The sequence below is a fragment of the Delphinus delphis genome, chromosome 20 (assembly GCF_949987515.2).
Source record: "Delphinus delphis chromosome 20, mDelDel1.2, whole genome shotgun sequence".
In the NCBI taxonomy this organism is placed as follows: domain Eukaryota; kingdom Metazoa; phylum Chordata; class Mammalia; order Artiodactyla; family Delphinidae; genus Delphinus; species Delphinus delphis.
The window spans coordinates 12,543,866-12,564,971 of NC_082702.1; the positions used below are offsets into that span (position 1 = coordinate 12,543,866).

General features: G+C 52.3%; 1 protein-coding gene across 1 annotated transcript; it reads left to right on the plus strand.

Moving 5' to 3' along the window:
• The first annotated feature begins 109 nt into the window (after window positions 1-109).
• C20H19orf47 (chromosome 20 C19orf47 homolog) lies at window positions 110-20,290 on the plus strand. The gene is made up of 9 exons (XM_060000742.1): window positions 110-148; window positions 4,083-4,134; window positions 7,277-7,364; window positions 7,477-7,591; window positions 9,017-9,098; window positions 13,172-13,309; window positions 14,835-14,987; window positions 16,140-16,210; window positions 18,320-20,290. Exons 2-9 carry the CDS (start codon window positions 4,116-4,118, stop codon window positions 18,812-18,814), a joined length of 1,161 nt encoding a protein of 386 aa, XP_059856725.1. The 5' UTR covers window positions 110-148; window positions 4,083-4,115; the 3' UTR covers window positions 18,815-20,290.
• The last annotated feature ends 816 nt before the right edge of the window (window positions 20,291-21,106 follow it).

Consider the following 21,106-nt stretch of genomic DNA (forward strand, 5'->3'; position numbering starts at 1 on the left):
GAGCGGCCGCGGGCCGGTAAGTCCGGCTTCCGGCGTTGAGGACGGTGCTTCCGGGGCGGGCAGCCGGGCCGAAGGAGGAGGGTCTGACAATTGGCGCCGCCGGGTGGGAGGGCGGGCGGCGCGAGTGGGCGCGGGCCCAGAGGGCCAGGTGAGGCGCGGGCCGTGGGTGGTGGGACTGGGTTGGATGAGGTGGGAATGAATGGCGCCCGGGGTTCCGGACTCAGTCCTGGCGCCGCTGTGCGACTCGGCTCTTGACAAGCTACTTCTTTCTCTGAACCTCAGTTGCCTCCTCTGTAGGATGGGGATCAGAATCTGGCTATGGCATCCTCTTTATGGGTTGGAGTGAGAAGTCAGCTCGTGCATGTCGGAGCCCCTAGCTCAGCGTCTGGCACACTGCTCACTTGGTTGCTATACTGTTATTGTTTGTATTGTTGATGATGTTTGTACTTGGTGTGGAAGAGCTGGGTGTGGGAGCGTGGAATTGGGAGCCAGCAGATCTCAGTTCAAGTCCTAGCTACACTTTGTGGTAGTGGAACTGTGCCTTCACCTGTCTGAACCTCGTTTTCCTCGTCTATACAACGAAGGCTATTAGCCCCAATATCATAGAGTCATTGTGAGGATGCTGATGAAATGTGCGTGTAAACTCCTTAGCATAGGACCTGACAGTAGAGAGCAGGAGCTCAGTAGATTGGGACTATAATAAAAATGATTCTGAGAGTCATTGGTGTAGATGGGACTTGCAAGGAAGAGAGGAGGAAGGAAGCTCAGAGACGGCGATAGGAAAAACTTGGAATCTGGAGCTGGGCAAATCGACATCCCTCCACTTACTATTTGATAAGTTATGCCAAATCCCTTAGTATTACGTTTTCCGTTTTCTTTAAAACTGATGCATTTTCCTCCAGTCAGTTCATTTGAGAAAGAAAATTTGTATTGCTTTGTTAATGGAAAACTAGCATTTTGGCCGTGAGAAGAAGGAAAACTTAACCTGAACTCCAATGGAAGCAGTACGGTCTATTAAATTGTAGACAGAAACTGAAAGAATTGAAAAGGGGATAACTTGTACTATTGTGGTTCTATGTTGTCAGATCCCATGGACCCTGTTGAGTTATACTCTGTTCTCAGCTCACACTTTGCATATGACTGACATCAGCTTAGTGACTGTCCTACCCTTTTCCTGACTCACTTAAGATTTATTTAATGCACATGTACAAAACCTACTGAACATTGTTCTAAGGGCTTGGCGTTTGTAAACTCTTTTAACCCTGCTAAGCACTTTAAGAATAGATATGCTTATCCTTCTTTTTTTTTTAATTGAAGTATAGTTGATGTACAATAACTCCTATCATTGTTATTTTATGGTTGAAGGGAGTGAGATCCAGAAAGGTTAAGCCACTTGCCCCAGAGTCAGGGTTAGGAAGTGGTAAACTCAAGATTTGGAGCCAAGCCTTCTAAGGGCTTAGGATGAAGAGTCTAGTGCATGGTGATTACTTGAATTGCGGGAGCTGTCATTTTTCTGTTATTGTTAATGTTATATAATCTTCACTGTGCTGGAGATGGGCTTTTGGTGGTGGAGAGAGGACACTTGAGTCTAGCAGGGAATTCTGCAGTTATAGTGGGAGGATACCAGTACTTAGAGCCTCCTAGTCAGTGTTAACTGAAACTTTGCAAAGACAGACCACAGTGCCTGGCTCATAGTAATCCCTTGACCAGTGTTAATCATAGCCACTGACGGACTTGGGTTCAAACCCTGGCCCTGTAGTTACTTGCTGTGTGACCTCGGACCTGCCACTCTAATCTGTAACTTGGAGATCACTTTTACTTTTTACCGTGGGTGGTTGTGGGGAGTCACTGAGATGTGAACATATTCAGTGCCTGGCACGTAAACTTTCAGCAGGAGCTACTGCATGGGCATTGGAATCAGGGAGAACTTGTTTTTGAGTCCTGGTAAAGTGCTTGCTAGATGTGGCATTTGGCAAATGACTGCACCACAATGAGTTGGTTTTTTCATTGATTAAAATGGGGTAATTATAGTCCTCACTCATGAGGAGGTTGTGAGGCATCAGTGTGATGCCTGGCATTGGTCCTGGTGCATAGATAGTGCCTGGTGTGTGAAATGCTGTTGTTCTGTCTAACTCACTGAAGCCTCTCCGTGCCTTTTGCTCTTTGAGAGATGTTGGTTGTATTGTCTTTGTCCAGTGGTAAAATCCCAAAGGGAAAAGGGATATTAGGAGCCGAGTACAGGGTGAAGTGATGTGCGTGGTCATGTTCATCATCCTACTTGGGAGTAGAGGAGAGAGCCTCACATCTGGGGACTTTGGGAAGGCTTCACAAAGCAGGTGGCAGCCAATCAGAGTGATGGAGAGCTTGCCAGGAGGACAGGAGGAGCAAGCATTCCAGGCACAGGTGACGTTCTGTGTGAAAAGTGGGTGGCAGGCAAAGCACTTGGGTGTTAGAGGGAAAGCTGGGGTGGGAGGCTGGGGGAATAAGAAGAACCAGCACTTCTAGAGTAGGTACTTAGTATACACCAGGCACTCTTGAGCGCTTTGTACATAGAAACTCATCTAGCCCCACAGCAGTCCTCTAAGGCAAGTAATGTTTGTACCATCCCGGTTTACAGATGGGGACACTGAGGCCCGACTGGTGAAGTCCCTTGCCAAGGTCACACAGCTAGTAAGTGGTAGAGCCAGATTTGAATCCTGCAAGTCTGGTTCCAGAGTCCTTACTCTTGTACTATCTCTGTGATACCTAAAGAATTGTTGGTGAGGGGGGACGGGAACGGGCAGATTGTATGTGATGGTAAACAGAAAGGTGCTGGACAGTGGGCCTTCTGCACCTGTAGAGGAGGCAGAGGTGGGGTGGGTGAAAAGGATCAGAACTGGGGGCTGGAGTGGGTGGAGGGGAGCAGCGTGAGGGGAGAGGGCAGGGACTGAGAAGAGGCGGGCCAGGTGGGAAGTTTGGGCCGGGGCAGCATGGGACAGGTGGTCGTGGAGTCAGGTAGTGGCGAAGCATCAGGTGAGGAAATGATTTCTGTTAGTTCTCTTTCAACACTGCTGTTCACGTGCAGGAGGAAGTCTCCGTTGGGGCTAATACGTCTTTAACACCTTTCTGGCACCTGCTGATCTTACCCAAGCGAAAACTGGTTTTCCATTTCTGCTCTGGGACCCCCTCCTGACTGGTGCCCCACCCCTCTGCCCTGGCCGCTCTCACTTGCCTCCTTGCTCCCTCCCCTGTTCCTGCTGCCCCACGGACATGCCAGATGGGCTCCTGGCTCAGGGCACTGGACTTGCTGTACCTTCTCCTGGAACACGCTTCCTCTGTAAAACTGCATGGCTCACCCCTCCACCTCCTTCAGGCCTCTACATGTCACTTTAGAGAGCTCTTCTCTGACCACCCATTTAGAATTGCAAGCCCTCCCTTCCCGGGCCCTCTGTGTTTTCTCCATAAGGCTAAAGCCTTTCTGACACGTGATATTGTCAACTGGTTTGCTTGTTTACTCTCTGTCTCCCTGTTTCCCGTGTCCCCACCTAGATGCCAAGCTCTGGAGTTTGTTTGTTTTTTGCTGCGCCTTGCGGCATGTGGGAGCTTAGTTCCCTGACCAGGGATCGAACCTGTGACCCCTGCAGTGGAAGCGCGGAGTCTTAACCACTGGACCGCCAGGGAAGTCCTCAAGCTCTGGTTTTTGTTAACCTCAGTATTCCTGGCTCCTAGAACAGTGCCTCACACACAGTAGGTTCTCAGGAAAGAGTTTTTGAGTGGGTGAATGAATGGGTATTTATGGTTAAGGTCTTGGGCAGGGGGTGTCTTTTTTTCTGTCCCTCTCTTATTCCAGCCAGAAACTTGTGAGGTGTGTGGGAATGGAGATGTGGACATTTGCTGCCCCTGGGCCTTATCCGAGGCAGGAGTGATAGTTGTGGTGACAGCTCTGCCCCAGGCTGACTTCCTGCCAGCTGCTCCAGGCTATTCCTGGGCTGTGAGCCCCCAGCCCAGGAACTCTCCCCTGGCAGGCAGACAGGCAGCGAGAGAGGGACGGACACTTAGCCGGCGGCGACTCATGGGTGCTCTCCCCTTGTTCTCTCATGCAGGCTCCAGGGAGCAGAGTGAAGGCGAGGGAGACAATGGTCTCTGTAACTATGGGTGAGTCTTTTCTCTGGGGCCCCCTCTCCCCTCTGCCCTTTCTGAGGTATGACCTTGGTGGGGGGGGCAGGCTGGGGGAGGGAGGGCTGGTCACTGGCAGGAACAGCTGTGCTCCGGGGAACGCGGAGGGAGGGCCAGGGCCTGCCCAGGGCCTATCCACCTCCGCTCTGTATCTGGGCCTGCTGACAACGTATTTTGGCCATAAAGAACTTCAGGCCATAAAGTCCTGAAGTCCAGCAGATTTCTCATATGACCTCTCAGAGCCTCGATTTTCTCACCTGTAAAATGGAGATAGTAACATCCTGGGATGTTGTAAGGATTAGGAGGTTATTGCATGTGAAACCTTGGGCATGGTTCTCAGCAAATGTTATAGCTGTTATTACTCTCATGAGCTTTATCACCACATTCTCTTCGAACTCTGTACTTGGGGATTGCCAAAGCACAGAGATTACTAGCTGGTAGCTTTTAAATTTTTGGAGATTTGTACATATAGAAGAGTATGTAAAACATATTTGTGTGGTCATAAGAGCAATTAAAAAGCAAACGTCTGAGTGCATCCTTTATGATTCTATTTATGTAAAGCACAGAAGCAGGCAAAATCAATCTGTGCCGCTGGAAAGTGTTGACTGCCCTTGCGAGGCAGGGAGAAGTGACTGCCTGGGGAATGTGAGGCAGGAGATGCTTCTGGAATGTTGGAAATGTTTCATTTCTTGATCTGGGGACTGGTTACATGGGTATGTTGGTTTATGAAAATGTATCGACTTGTGTGTACTTTTGTGGGTGAACATGATAGTTCAATAAAAAGGTTTTAAAAAAGCACCCCCCCTCTAACCACCGTCCAGGTCAAGAACTAGAATATTGCCTGCCCCCTTGAGGGCTCCAACCCAATCATACACCCCCTCCCTCCTCCAGATGGAATAAACCACTATCTTCTCTTTGTGATAATCTCTCCTTACCTTTCTTATAGTTGTACCACGAATGAAAACATTCCTATAGACTTGGTTTTGAACTTACGTGAATGCAGTCGTGCCGTGAGGTCTTCCGTGTCTGGCTTCTGTTGCTCAGCGCAGTGTCTGAGTCATCTCTGGTGCTGTGTGTAGCTGCAGTTCTTTGCTTTGCACTGCTCCGTAGTATTTACTGTGTGAGCAGCCACCATTTGTCTGTCGATGCTATTGTCAGTGGATATTGCATTGTTTCTGGGTTGCAGACAAGCTGCCGTGAATCTTCTAGTGCATGTCTCCTGGTGTGTACAGCAAGCCACTCCTCTGAGTCCAAGACACACATCGTGGCCCATATTAATATTTCTGAAGTGGGGGTTCATCTTACAGCTGGTGCTTGTGATCATTTAATTGGCAGCATATTTTCCTCCTTAGTAGGACACGAAATGATGGTGACGACCAGACAGGAGGACTTTTGCCGTTCCTTGACGTTGCTTCAGGCAGCTAGCTACCCCCAACCTATGTGGTGTTTTTCCTCCCCTTAATAACAGCTTAATTGAGAGGCAGTTCACATTTCATACAATTCACTGAAGCGTACGAGTCAATGGTCTTTATATTCTGTGTTCGCAGAGTTATGCAACTGTCACCACAATCAATTTCAAAATATTTTCATCACTCCCCGCAAAACCCGGATACCCATTAGCATTCACTCCCCCTCCCCCGCTCTCCCACCCAGTCCCTGGCAGCCACTCATCTACTTTCTGTCCCTATAGATCTCTACAGATTTACCTCTTCTGGACATTTCACATAAATGGAACTATTGTGTGGTAGTTTTTGCCACTTAGACCAAAGGTGCCTGCTTTTGGCTAAGGGAACCCAGGGCCCCATGCCTGGACAGGTGGATAGTGCCTGTGAAAAGTAGAAAAAGGTCCGCCTTTCCTCTGGGCTGCTGGAGGATGTCCTGAGGGCATGAGCTCCTCACTTGCCTCAGGCCCAGGGGGACTGGCCTGCGGCTGGGTGGGCAGGGGCCTCTTCGGGAGGGGATGCGCCTGAGCCCCCTACCCCCCACCCATGCAGTGTCTCATCCAGAGTGTGTCTCTTTCCCTGCTCTGAGCCTCAGTTGTCTTACCAGCAAAACGGGCATAGTAACACCGAATTTCTTCTTATCTAAAATAGCATGGATTGTTGGATGTACTGTTATGTACCCTGAGAAAGATAAAGAAAAAAATGTTGCCAATTAAATTGTGGCACACCATCAATTGTGAGGTAAATCCTAGTTTCAGAGATATTAAAATGTGAAAGAAAAGTTCTCCTTGGAACCAATGATCGTCTCTAACACCTGGCCTGACAGGTCAGGGTCAGTTTGAAGGTCACACCCAAGAGGCCAGGAAAGAACTTTGGAAGCAATCAAGCTACATGGATGGGGTCTGCCTGGTCTTGGCTCCATGTGTAGCGGTGGCATCATCATCACCATTATCCCCTTCATCATCATCATCATCGTGATGGCTGCAGTGGGTTGAGGACATCCTCTGGGCCATGTGCCACTTAGAGCCCTTTTTGTGGACTTCCTCTTTAGTCTGCACGATGACCAAGGACATCAGTGCTGTTATCACTAGAATGTCAGCTCCATGAGGAAAGGGACTCTGTCTTGTGCCCTGCGGTATCCCCAGTGCCTAGAGGAGGACCTGGTGTGTGGGTTGCTTCTGACACCCAGGGGTCAGCTCTGCAACCCTTCTTTCCATCCACCTATGAACCCTGTCACCCTCGGGGCCCGCACCTGCTGATGGGGACCTGGATGGAGAACCCAGAGTCCTGGCTCCCCCAAACCAGTCATTGGCCAAGCATGGGGGGGTGATTGCTGCGGGACACGCTCCAGAGCAGGGCAGAGCTGCAAGGAGAAGGGCGGTATGGAAGCACAGGGCCTTGGGAAGTCTGCTTCTTGTTAGCAGGGTGGCCTGGGGAGGGTCCCCCGACCTCTCCCTGCCTCAGTTTCCTCACTGGCAAAATGCGGGCGTCAATGCTGCCTAACCCACAGGGCTGTCAGGCCGGCTTAGTTCCGTCGTATATGCAGAGCTCTCAGGCCCAGGGCCTGGCGTTTGATGAGCATTTAATTTGCGGGAGCTGCTGCTGTTGTGGCTTGCTGCTGCTCTTCTCTAAGGAGAGTAACGTGAATAATGAGCCCTGTCTATGCCCCCACCCCCCAGCCACTTCCGAGTGGATCCAGTTCTTTAAGGAAGCCGGCATTCCTCCGGGACCTGCTGTCAATTACGCAGTGATGTTTGTGGATAACAGGTAAGGCTGCCGAGGGGACGGGGCTGAACCTGGGGAAAGGAGGGGAGTCAGGGGGCTGGCTGGCCCACCCACCCTGGCCCACTGTGGCCTCCCTGCCGACCCTCCCCTGCAGGATCCAGAAGAGCATGCTGCTGGATCTCAACAAGGAGATCATGAATGAGCTGGGCGTGACTGTGGTGGGCGACATCATTGCCATCCTCAAGCATGCCAAGGTGGTGCACCGCCAGGTGGGTGCTCCACTGGACCCCTCTGTCCCTGGATTTAGGGTGGGGTAGGGGGGCAGTGGCAGAGCCGACTGGAGGCTTGGAAGTAAAGGTAGGCAGACTGGATTCCAAGGCTGGTTCCACTGTTTGCTGTGTCACATCGGGCATGTTGCCCAACCTCTCTGAACCTTACTTTCTCCACCTGTAGGATGTACGTAGGCAAACCAGTTTCGCAGGAGGGTTGTGAGTACTAAGTTATATAAAGCCCTAGGACAGTGTAAACAGCAGGCCGCAGTAGGGGCTCGCTTTAAGTATTATTATTACTAGTTTTCATCTTCCTCATGATAGTTATCCGTACCAGGACTCTTTCTCTGTCCCCAGAACAGGAGCTCTCTATGTGGGACCCAGTGGTGGCTTGGCCAACAACATGGTGGTTCCCTTCTTGGCCTTTCTGCTTACAGTGACCTTGGACTAGTGATTTCACCTCCCCGAGTCTCTGAAACAGGCTTTTCACACAGCCCTGCTGCATGGGGTCGCTGTGGCCATTTACCAGAGGGTGTATGTGGCATCAAGTGCTAGGCCTGGAGTGAAGAGCTCGTTTAGTTACGATAGTTAGCGCTTACCAAGCACTTGCCGTGGCCTGTCAGGCCCTGTCTTCGTCCTCTACGAATATGAGCTCACTTACTCCTCCCTCCGCTTGACTGAGAAGGAAGCTTGCTTCAGAGCTGCGCTCTCCAGCACTCCACTTTACCGAGTGATGGCAGCTGGGCTTATTCTCGTCAATTTTAGTAGCTCCCTCCATCCCAGGGACAGGCCTTCGTCTGTCCACCATCCAGGGCAAGACCCCGCAGCGAGGGCTTTCTCAAGCCAGGGACGTTAGCTGAGTTATCACGGAGGTCACTGAGCAAAACGATTTCTTTAAACTTTTAAATTTGAGACCAATTTTAGATTTATAGAAAAGTTCCAACAGTCGTACAGAAAGTTTCTGTACTTCCTGCACCCAGCTTCCCTTAATGTTAACATCTTCCATAGCCATGGTCCATTTGTCAAAACTAAGAAATGGACATTAGTAGTATGCTATTGTTAACTAAATTATAGACTATTTGGATTTCATTAGATTTTCCACTAATGTCATTTTTCTGTTCCAGGATACCACATGGCATTACTTCTCACGTCTCCTTAGTCTCTTTTGATTTGGGACAGTTTCCTAGTCTTCCCAGGTTTTTGATGACCTTCACAGTTGTGGAGAGTACTGGTCAGGTGTTCTGTAGCAGCATGTCCCTCAGCTTGGGTGTGTCTGATGCTTCATTATGATTAGGAGGGAAATGTTTTGAAAGCACTAACAGCTCAGGCTCTGATTCCCCGAGTTTTGCTCAGATATCTGGGTTCCCTCTTCCGCCAGCTTATGCCCCTGTCCCCATGGTAACCGGGCACCTGTTTTCTTTACAGGACATGTGCAAAGCTGCCACTGAGTCGGTGCCCTGCAGCCCCAGCCCCCTTCCAGGCGAGATTCGCCGAGGCGCCTCTAGCGGTGAGTCCCATGTGTTCAGGCCTCCTTTCCTTCGGCAGTGGAGTTCGCAGAGGTGGAAGCAAAGGCATCCGAGGCTCTCGTCTCTTAGGTAGTGAGTGGCTGTATATACAGTGGATTTTCGTTTGTGGTCGTTCCATTCTACACAGCCACTGCGAACACCGAGTCAGTGAATACTGAATCACTTCTCCCAGGGGAATACGGGGTCACCACGTTTTCATCATCTGACCAATACACAACTTTATTTATGTGTGTTTCTGTTCCAAGACACCTTATTTAATATATGGTGTTGATTCATAAACATTGAACTCACAGCCCGCAGCACTAAAACTGCCTGAACGAAGCTTATTGAACGCACGTATTTTTTCCATAAGGCACATCCCAACCTTCTTGAACTTGGGACACTAGACAGCACCTTATCACCATGCTTGGGGGCCATTTTAAACAGCAAAATCACTAACAAAAAGCACAAAAATGTGAAAATAGCAATAAGGAGACCGTAAATAGACTGTGGCACTAAATAGACTTGTTTACTAAGTGAGAGCTGCAACAGGAAGGCAGAGCGTCGCCTTGTTTGACCTCAGTTGGGAACGTGTGTTGGGCGACTCAAGTGTTTTGCCTCTCTGTGCATGTCTGTGAATGACCACAGAGCAGCACGAGTATTCGTTTTGAGGTTACGAATAAATTTGTGAACAGGCGAATTTACAAAATGGAATCTGAATGGTAAGAATCAACTGTGTTTATACTTTTGTTTTTTTCAGCAGTGTGACACTTAAAAGATTTAACATATGTATTGATTAGCTTTTGCTGCTTAACAAGCCACCGCAAAACTGGCTTAAACACAGACTTTTTAACAAAAATTTTTATTGAAATATAGTTGATTTACACTGTTGTGTTAGTTTCAGGTATACAGCAAAGTGATTCAGTTATACACACACACACACACACACTCACACACATATATATCTTAGTTCCCTGACCAGGGATCGAACCCGTGCCCCCTGCAGTGGAACGAAAGCTCAGAGTCCTAACCACTGGACCGCCAGGGAATTCCCTATATATATGTTCTTTTTCCAGATTCTTTTCCATTATAGGTTATTATAAAACAGTGAACATAGTTCCCTGTGTTACACAGTAGGGCCTTGTTGGTTATCTACTCCATATATAGTAGTGTGTATATTTGAATCCCAAACTCCTAAATTATCCAGCCCCCCCCGCCCTTTCCCCTTTGGTAACTATAAGTTTGTTTTCTCTGTGAGTCTATTTCTGTTTAGTAAATAAGTTCATTTGTATCATTTTTTTAAGTCTGTCTGATTTACTTCACTTAGTATGATAATCTCTAGGTCCATCCATGTTGCTGAAAACACAGACTTTTATTTCTCGTGGTTCTGTGACTTGGCTGGTCACTTCTGCTCCGGGACAGCTCAGCTGATCTCAGTGGTCACTTGGCAGCTCCTAGATCTCTTGATCTAGGATGGCCTCCCTCACACATCTGATGGTTGGCTTGGTGTCATCTGGGCCAAAAGAGGTGACTTGGCCACACGTCTCTCATTATCCAGCAGGCTAGCCCAGGCTCATCTACACCGTGGTGATTGAAGGGTTCCCAAAAGCAGCATGAGAAGGCAGGACCCAATGTGCAAAGCACCTCTTAAGTCTCTGCTTGTATAACATTTGCTTCTGTCCCATTGGCCAAAGCCAGTCACATGGCTAAGCCCAGCATCAGTGTGGTCAGGGCCTACCCAAAGGCATGGACGAAGGGAAGTTGAACAAATTGGGTTCGTTTCTGCAGTGATCCCTCTCAACTGACATACAGAAAAGGGTTCCGATGACAGAGGGGCAGCTGAATGACTTTTCACAAATGGAGCACGCATGTAGCCTGCGGCGTCCAAATCCAGAAACAGAAAAGATGACTGACATCACTCACCACCTCTCAAGGGTATCCACTGCCCTGATTTCTAACAGCTTTGGTTAGTTTTGCCAATCTTTCAAACCTATATAAATGTAAGCAGGTAGTATGTACTTTTTTTTTTGCCATTTTTGAGTCTCTTAAATAGTTTAAAATAAGTTTAAAAAGTTAAAACAAAAATACTAATGGAGAAAATAGGCAGTTAAAAGAGTAGGGGAAACAGGCACAGATGGAAAAGGGTGGAGAAGAGTACCCCAAAACATTCCGGTCACTTGTGTACACTTTGTAATATTGAAAATATGTGTCCGCACTGGGAGGAACAAAGAACAGTTCGTTGTACTCTGGCGTCTGACTGCAACTCAGCTTCAGTGGCTCACAGACAGAGCTGTTTCCCCTCCACCCAGGTGATGCTTACCTGGCGTGAGAAAACACCATATCCCTTTTAAGCAAGACCTTGCCCTCTGTGGCCATTGCAAGAGGCAGGCCGTCTCAACTGCTTATGTTTTGTAGCAGAAAATCCCGATCGTGTTGCATTTGGCCTGTCAGAGTGCTGTGAGTGGAGGCTCTGGGCGCAGATTCCACACAGCCACTCAACAGAAAGCCACTCCTGGGAATTCCCTGGCGGTCCAATGGTTAGGACTCGGCGATTTCACTGCCGGGGCCCGGGCGAGGCCAGAAAAAAAAAAAGAAAGCAAGCCACCCCTATCGGGCTGAAGAAGTGTCTTGGGAAGATCACGGGAGGGTGTCTGCCAAATCATCAACAGCAGTGAGCAGGCCTGAAAACCGACCATTTCTTCCTGGGTGGTGGGGAGGGAGAAGGTCTCGTTGGGAAGGGCCAATCCCCGGACTTCTGGGTGCCAGCAGTGCTCCCGTTCCTGACCTGGGTGGTGGGTATATGGGAATTGATGTTAAACGATCTGTGTAGGTTTGATGTCTTTTTCTGTCTGCTGTAGTTATAGTTTAAAAAGTAACCAAGCAATATGGAATTATAATCAGGTGTTGAGGGTCATTATGGGGGACTTCAGGAGGCTTTGAGAGACAGCACATGGCAGAAAGAGAGAAGGCTTTTTTGGGGGTAGGTAGGACAAAATATCAAAGTCTGAAAGCCATTGTGGGGCGGGGGTTGGTGCTGGGCCTGCTGAGCAAGCGATAGTAGCGTGAAGCTTCCCCCTCTCCCCTCCCTGCAGGGCTTCCCCAAGAGCTCAGCAAACCCGTACTCTGAAGCTAGCAGCAGCTGCACCTGGAGACACAGTCCGTCTCCTCCCCCCGCTGGAGTTGGCCCTCCAGTCTGCTCGCTGTAGCCCACCTTGCACCCTGGGACATCCCTTCTCCTGCTCCACAGAATTCAGGGGGGCCAGAGACTGCTTTCCAACCCTGAGGGAGGTCACCTCTTTTCTTGCCCCAGCCCAACTGGAGCCAGACCCACATTGCCCAGGGCCCTGGCTGAGTGACCCCACTCCCCGAGTCTCAGTTTCCTCATCTATAAAATTGGTTTACAGTGAAGCCTGTCTAGTAGGGGTGTTGGGAGGTTCGGTGACCATGTTCATCTTTTCAGTAGATGTTTACTGAAGACCTGTGAAGTACCAGAAACTGTGGTTGGCACTGGGGATACAGCGATAAACAGACAGTGTCTCCTCTGTGTTATTATAAGTACAGTCTTGTGGGAGAGTCTACCAGTAAACAAACAAATGTAATTTTCATGTCAAGCAGTAATAAGGGCAGGGAAGTATTCTCTGAGGAGATGCCGTCTGAGAGGAGACCTGAACGCAGAGACAGAGCAAGCCCATTGCTACTGGGGGAGCTGCACGCCAGACCTATGAACAGCAAAGTGCCCTGAGTGGGCGTGTACTTGCTGAGCGAGGAAGATCCTGGAGGCCAGCGTGGTGGAGGGAGAGGGGAGGGAAATGCTCAGTGCAGGGCTGGGTAACTGATAGGTGAAGTGTGCTAGGAACCCATCTGGTCTGGGGCCTCAGGAAAGGCCCCCAGGGCAGGGAGGGGCGGGCTAGTTACTGGGAAGACAGGCCCACCCCAAGCATGCCTGCCTTGACAGTGCAGCCACAGGGTGCCTCTGGCTGCCCTATCCCCATGCTGCGGTCCCAAGGTTGCCTTCCCCATCCTGACCCCTTCCCAGGGCCCCGCCCCACTGGACTCTCCTCTTTCCTCCTGGCAGCCGCCTCCCGGATGATCACCAACAGCCTGAACCGAGACTCCCCACCTGGCACTCCCCCCAGGCGGCCGGACACCAGCACCTCCAAGATCTCTGTCACTGTGTCCAACAAGATGGCAGCAAAGAGTGCCAAGGCTGCCGGTGAGGGGACTCAGGCAGGTGGTGGGAGGAGCTGGGGGCGAATGTGGGTTGGCAGACGGTATTTGGGGGACGTGCTCCCAACATTGCAGGGTGCTTTGGAGGCTACAAGGTGTCCAGAGTGTTCAGACTTGGTCAGATCACTGCACCTCTGTGGGCCTCACCATAGAAGGGGGCTGGTGACACCCGCCCCAGAGGATGGTTGGAAGCGCTCGAGATGGTGTCCTTAAGCGTGGGTGCACTGCAGTTCTCATGCGGTGGCTGTTTCAGTCTTTTTGTACTTCTTATTTTATTGTGGTAAGAACACTTAACGTGAGCTCTACCCTCTTCACAAAATTTTAAGTGTACAGTACAGTATTGTTGACTATGGGTGGTTCAGTCTTTTTTAACAGATGGTCACTGAGCCCCGCAGTGGTGCCCGGCCCTGTGCTTGATGCCTGGGGTCAAAGGTAAAGAAGCTACCTTTCCTCTTAGCGGCCAGAGGGATCCTTTAAAACCTTCAATCTGATCCTTTCACACCCTTGTCTAGAACTCTCCAGGGCTTCCCATTGTTCCACTAATAAGGTCATCTTCCCCCATGGCCTTACTGGGCCCTGCGACACGTGGGTTCACATCTCGCTTGCTGCCTCGGTTCCCCTCCAGGCTGCTTCCCGTCGTGGGGCCTTTGCCCTGATGTTCCCTTCTCCCACACCTTCCTCTTCCACAGACTTTTCCATGCTTGGCTGCCGTTCCTCTTCCAGGTCTCAGCTGGTAAGCTGGGAATGGGACTCCGGCCTTTGGGCTTCCAGGCCCTCCTGTCCATCACACTCTCCTGCCTTTGTTGGACCCATCCCCACAGCAGTGATCTTGGCCCAAGTTGAAACAGAGGCCCAGGGTGGGGGCTTGGCTGTCCTGGCCCCCAGCCCCATCACACCCCGTACACCTCCATCACATGTGCCCCCTTTTGACCACGTGTGTCTGCAAGTGCCTCATCCTCCTTCTGATCTTTCGATTTATGTGCCATGAGCAAGAAAGTTAAAATTCATTTCTAAAGTATTGAAAAGATGGGGAGCCTGGGAGGGACTGGCTCTCTTCAACTCAACACATTTGAGGAGAGTCTTTCTTTTAAATTGAGGTGTAATTTACTTATGCACGGTGCACAAATTGTAAGTATAGACCTTGACTAATTTTTAAAAAGTGATTACACCTGTGAAAGCACCACCTAGATGGCTTTTCCACCACCCAGCAGTTTCCCCATCTGAGGGGATTCTGGCTGGGCTGGGAGGTGAGCCTGCTGGGGGACAGAGGGCCAGAGCCACAGAGAGCCTGGGAGGCCCGCCACAGCCTTCTGCGACCCCACTGTGCCCAGACCCCTGAGTTTCCCGGTGGTTCAGCCAGTGGCCTTGGGGGTGGCTGGGAGGATGAGGGATTCCAGTCAGGTGAAAGCGTGGCGATAAAGGGCACGTGTGTGCCCTTTGCAGGGCGCCCAGCCCCCATCCCAGGAGAACATTCCATCCCAGAAGACGCTCACCACCCCCTCCTCCCCCAGCAGCCCTGGCCCGCCAGGAGGAGGAGAGCTTCACTGGTCCCACCAAGCGGCGCCGGGTCACGGCCGAGATGGAGGGGAAGTACATTATCAACATGCCCAAAGGCACCACTGCCCGGACCCGTAAGATCCTGGAGCAGCAGCAGGCAGCGAAAGGTACTGGCCCCGGTGGGGAGTGGGCGGCACAGACTGTGTTTCCCTTTCGCTGCATCTTGCAGGGTTGGTCACGTCCTACAGGCAGTGGCCCAGAAGCAGGCTCTGATGGGGTCCAGGGGGCCTTGGACGGAGGGGACAGTGATGGTGGCCATAGTAGAGGAGGACGCATCACTGCCTCTGTCTTCTTGTCCTGCCGTTAGCATAGCAGGGCTCCTCGGTGCCTCAGCTGGCGCCTCTTCCCCGAGGGACCGTGGCACGGATTCAGTGCTAGCCTGCCTGTTAAGTGAGTGACTGTGCCTGGCTGAGGGCAGGTGCCCAAGACAGTAGGAACCGTCGTTACGAGCCAGAGGTGTCTGGTTGAGATTCAGTCCACAGCTGGGATTTGAATCTGGTGGTACAGAGATGGTCTTCCTTACAGTGTTCCATTTAGGATATTGTAAACGTTCTCATGGAAAAACATCCAGCGATGCAGAAGCATGTACAGTAAGAACAAACTCTCTCCCCTCACTCCTGTATCCCACACGTATTGTTGACCTTTCCAGACCAGCATCTATGAATGTAAATGCATCTGTTTGTACCGTTACACATATCCAGGCATTTTTTTCTTTTTAAGCACAAATAGCATTGTCCTGTATGTATTGTTCTGTAACTTTTTTACTGAAGATCTTTTCATCTTCATTCTTTTTAATGGTCGTTGAATATTTTCGTAGTACTTCTGTGCTGTAGTCTAGTAAGCATTCTCCTGTTAGTGGCTTTTTAGGCTGTAACTTAGGGAGAGCATTACCATTCATCAGGTTCTCTGAGAGGCCCATGGCCCCCAAAATAGGGAAAGGAACCAGAAGGGATTAAGAACTCTTCCCGCACATACACTTCATGAATTGGTACTAAGGTGTGAGGACCGGAAGTGTCCATTTTAGTTGATCCTTCCCACATTTGGCACTAGCCAGAAGTGTGTGGGTTAAGGTCAGTGTTAGCCGACAACATAGACGTAAAACCTAACTGGGCCCAGTCGGTGCCTGCTTGGACCAGAGCTGCCTGGGGTCTGGGCTGGCTGTGTCGACCCCTCCCTGTCTGCACGGCGGTGCTCAGCCAGGCCTGGGCCCCCAGGGGCCACCCAGCAGGCGATGGCTCATGGCCTCACTTCCCTCCCAGGTCTCCACAGGACGTCTGTGTTTGACCGCCTTGGCGCCGAGACCAAGGCAGACACGACGATGGGGAATAAAGTGAGTTGGAAATGGGGGAGCCACTGGGGACTCTCAAATTCTTGTCTTCCCTGGGTGTTGTTCCTGGCATTTCCCACATACATCTCACCCTGTCTCACCCGCCTTTCCAGGCCCAGTGCCCTTCTCTGCACTGGTGGCTTCCCTGTCTGTCTTCTATCCCGACCTCTCTCCCGATTTCCAGCCCCGGGGGTCTGGCAACTCATGGATGCCGCCCTCGGACCCCTCCCACCACCATGTCCCCAAACTGTCCTCAGCATCTTTCCCCAAAGCAAAACGTCCCCTGGGCCCTGTCTCGGGTGCCCCACCGTCCCCACTCCAGGCAGTCTTGAGTCTGATGGGGCCATCTGTCCCCACCTGTCTGCCACCTCTCCCTGCCTGCGTAGGGCAGTGGCCTCCTAGCTGGTCTCCGCACAGCTCCTGTGAACCCCTCCAGCCCTTCGCCCACAGCGGCAGCATGTGCTGCCTCCAGGACAGGCCCTCCCCCCTCGCCCTCGGGAAACCCTTCAGAGGCTTTTCACCACGTGCTCAGGCGCAGCCCGCTCTTCTTCCTCCACCTGCGGTCCCGCAGGCCTAACCACGGCATGTGCTTGGGAGACGCAGCCTGAGCCCACCGCCTGGCACAAATCCGTCTCTGCCACCGCCTGGCTGCATGGCCTTGACTGTGTCACTTAAGCCCTTTGTACCTCGGTTTCCTCCTCCGTATAGTACCTCACAGCGTGGTCGTGAGGACTGAGTGAGGTATAGCTGCGTAGCGCGGGGGCTGTCTGGTGCAGTGGTGAGCATCTTTATTTATTTATTTTAAAATTTTTTAAATTTTATTTTATTATTTTTGGCTGCGTTGGGTCTTCGTTGCTACGCACGGGCTTTCTCTAGTTGTGGCGAGCGGGGGCTACTCTTCGTCGTGGTGCGCGGGCGTCTCACTGCGGTGGCTTCTTGTTGCCGAGCATGGGCTCTAGGCGCGTGGGCTTCAGTAGTTGTGGCATGGGGGCTCAGTAGTTGTGACTCGCGGGCTCTAGAGCGCAGGCTCAGTAGCTGTGGCGCACGGGCTTAGTTGCTCCGCGGCACGTGGGATGTCCCCGGACCAGGGCTCGAACCCGTGTCCCCTGCGTTGGCAGGCGGATTCCTAACCACTGCGCCACCAGGGAAGCCCTGGTGAGCATCTTCAAGTGGCACCTTTGAGTAACTCTGGTGGAGCTCTCCAGCTGCCTTTTGTTCCTTGCTCACCAGGGCTCACCCACTCTGGCTTTTTCTCACTGCCTAAATCTCATCATGAGTGTGATAATAGCACTCAGGATCACGTGGCTTGAAGGTGCAGCCATGGAAAGAGCTTCGCATGTAGTGAGTGTGCCGTAAATATGATTCTTATTCCTGTCTTGGGGACTTAGACGGCACTCTTTACTCTCTTAAACGTTGATGCCTCAGAGAAGGCTGTCCTGAACTCTGAGAGGAGATGAGGCCTCCCTGTACCCTGCTCTCCAGCGCTCCCCTCTCCTCCCAAGAACACTAATTAAGGCTCATGGGATCTTAATTCCCAGGGATTGAGCCTGGGGCCTTGGCAGTGAGAGCGCGGAGTCCTAACCACTGAACCTCCAGGGAATTCCCTCTCGTAATTAGAGAATTACTTGTGCTGTATCCGATGCTGGGTCTGTTTTCCCCACTGGACTGTGAGCCCCCTGAGAGCAGGACCAGGCCTGTCTTGGTCACCACTGGGTCCCCAGCACTGCCCAACACAGGGCCAGGTATTGACCTGGGACTCAGAGAATGTCTGTGGAGCGAATGACCAAATTTGCCTTTTCTCTCACGTTCGCCTGTAGACCTTTGCAAATGGTCTTCCCTTTCGCCTCCCCTCCCGCTCCCTCTTTATTCGACTCACTTCCACTCGGCTTTCAGATCTCATCTCTGATGTCCCTCTCCAGGGAGCCTTCCTCTCCTGGCCTCCTCCAGCTCCCTGGCCTTGCCCTCTCATGACTCTGATCACTGTCTAGTGCTTCACCGATGGGTGTTTTTCCTGACTGTGAGCCCCGTGACGTAGGCACAGATGGGGCAGCTCTCTGTGAATGCATGTTGAGCGACTAAGTGACTCACTTGTCCTGTCTCTGACCTCCACAGCCCACAGGAGTCTTCAGCCGCCTGGGGGCCACCCCAGAGACCGACGAGGATCTGGCTTGGGACAGTGACAACGACAGCAGCAGCTCTGTCCTGCAGTATGCCGGGGTCCTGAAGAATCTAGGCCGGGCCCCAGCCAAAGCCAGTCCCCAGCCCGCACTAACTGTCAAAGCCAAGGCCACAAGCTCGGTGGCAACGGCCGCTGCCCCAACGCTGCGGCGCCTGGCATTTTCCTCACGACCTGGGCTCGAGAGGAAGCCGGAGTCCCTATCCAAAGTCAGCATCGTCCAGAGACTGGGCAAGGCTGCCCTCGTGCCGGAGGCCCAGGACAGCCAGGTCACGAGCACCAAGAGTAAGTCCTCGGCTGAGGTCAAGGTCACCATTAAGAGGACTCTGGTGGGGCCCCGGGGAAGCAGCTCCAGCGAGGGCCTTGGTGCCCAGATGGACCACGCGGGCACTGTGAGCGTGTTCAAAAGACTGGGCCGCAGGACCTTCTAGCCCAAGGGCGGGGCGCAGGCCCCTCTCCAGCCTCCAGGCTCCATCAGAGTCTTCAGCGAGGGCGCGCGCACGCCCCCTGCCGGCTGCCGGGTGACACTGCTTGTCTCCCTCAGGCATTCCGCCAGCCTGAGCTTCCTGGGGATTCGCCCGGTGTTTCTGAGTCTGAGACGCTCATTGTGGCCCGGCCTTGCCGCTCTGGGACTTTCCCTTCTCTCGCGTCCTCTGTTCTCTCCTCTCTGACCGTGGCCTTGGCAGGACACACTTTTCTACCTCTCCAAGTGCCAAGTGCCCTTTTCCTGTCCTCCATTCCCCATCCTCCCTCTCAGCAACATCTGCTGCCTCAAACCCCGGCTCCGGGCCTCCCTGTCCCCCAGGGTGGGTGTCGTCTGAAGGGGCTCCCGTATCCCCCACCCCCCTGGCTTCCTCACTTCCCTCCCTCCTCTGCCCCCTGCCCCCGATGCTTTGACTTCTCTCTCTCCGTCTCTTCACTCTGTTCATTTCTTTTCTGTTTTCTGTCCCTGTGGCAAGGCCCGACTGTCCGCTGCGTCCTGCCTGACCCTCCTGCACCTCCGGCCTCCCAGCGGCCCCCTCGTCGGCGGCGGTGGCGTCGAGCCTGTAGAGACTGTTAGCCGCCGTCACTCCTAGGCTGGAGGGACCTCCCCAGACCCCAGGCTGCAGCTGGGGCACCTGCCTGGGCATCTTTTTCCCTGAAAGTCGGTGGCGGGTGGTGGGTAAGGGGCACTAAGAAGGGAAGCCAGCACCGAGAGAAGAAAACAGCTATTTTAATATATTTTTGTGACTTTCAGACTGTTTCCCTCCCCTCCTTCAGGGCGAGTCGCAGGACTGTTTTTCTGCATGAAGCATAGTGCGGGCGGGGCACCCACGAAGGGTTGGGCCTCGTCTCTGAGCGTCAAGCTCCCCACATACATAGGTGGGCCGTGTTTTTGCTGCAGGCCCCGAGGTGAAGGGAGTCACGGTCATGGTCATCATCTAGTTGGGCCTCCTCCTCCCCTCGGCAACGCGCAGGGCTTCTGTCCCTCTGCCCTCCCCTTCCACAGATTTCCCCTGTTTCTGCCACTCTGCCTGTGGATGGCTTTCCAGACTGCAGGCTTCATTTGTGTGGGTGCCTGTGGATTTGACCGTTTACCTACTCACCACTGCCCAGCACCTACTCTGTGCCAGGCCTGTTCTAGGAGCTGGGGATCCATCCATGAGCAAGGCAGACAAGTCTCTTCCCGCGTGGCTGACCTCTCTAGCCAGGGAGACAGGCGGTAATCAGTAAACCACAATTTGCCATTTGAACCATTTTTAAGTGTACTGTTCAGGGGGTGCCCAAAGAATTGGAAGGGTGACTGCAAGTGACCAGAGCCTCTTAGATGTTTGGGGCAAGAAGGCCTTTCAGAGGAGGTGACCTGTAGGGTGGCCTGTGTGCAGTTCAGGCAGAGGAAACAGCCAGGGCCGCAGCTCTGAGGCGGGACAGTGAACACGGAGAACACCAGCGTGGCTGGCAGGTGAGTGAGGGGCCGGAGGAATCTGGACCTCCTCCCAAGAGTGCTGAGGAGTCTGGGGGGGGGGGTTAAAGCAGGCAAGTGATGGTCTGAGTTGCCTTTTACGAAGATTGCTTGGGCCACTGTGAGGAGGACAAGTTGCCAGGAAGGCAGGGGCGGAGGCGGGGAGGCAGCGTGGGGAGAGATGGTGGGTGGGGGAGGCAGTGGGTGGACCTTGGGTGCGCTTCGGAAGGGGCAGCAGGACTCTCCACATGGGTGGATTGGAAATTGGGTCAAGGAGAGGGGCTGGATCACACCTAGATGGAGGACTTGAGCATCTAGAGGAAGGTGCTGTCTGTGGAGCCGGCTGGGGTGGGAGGGCGCTGAGCTGTCAGGCGTTGACTGAGAGGTGAGCAGGCTGCTGGGGCGACAGCTTGGGGGGTGCTCAGAGTACAGCCGTGTTCAAAGCTGAGGGCCTGGCGATACCAGCTGGAAAAGGATATAGAGAGAGGAGGGGACCCAGAAGGGAGTCGGGGCCCTTTTCCCATGTAGAGAACAGGATCTGATAAGGAGATTACCAAGGAGTGGGCAAGGGGTTTGGAGGAGAACTCACTGCAGGTAAAGCTGAGATTAGAACTCATCCATTTTTTTGGTTTTGTTTTCATTGTGGTACAATATACACAACCCAGAATTTACCGTTCGCACCGTTTTTCAGCGTACTGTTCAGTGGCGTTAAGTACATTCATATTGTTGTATAACCATTACCATCATCCATCTCCAGACCTGTTTTTGTCTTCGTAAGTGA

Bases quoted from the DNA above. Each gene is read 5' to 3' on its own strand.
- C20H19orf47 (XM_060000742.1), top strand. The intron at 7,365-7,476 runs GTAAGGCTGCCG...CCTCCCCTGCAG, and splicing joins GTGATGTTTGTGGATAACAG to GATCCAGAAGAGCATGCTGC. The intron at 9,099-13,171 runs GTGAGTCCCATG...TCCTCCTGGCAG, and splicing joins TCGCCGAGGCGCCTCTAGCG to CCGCCTCCCGGATGATCACC.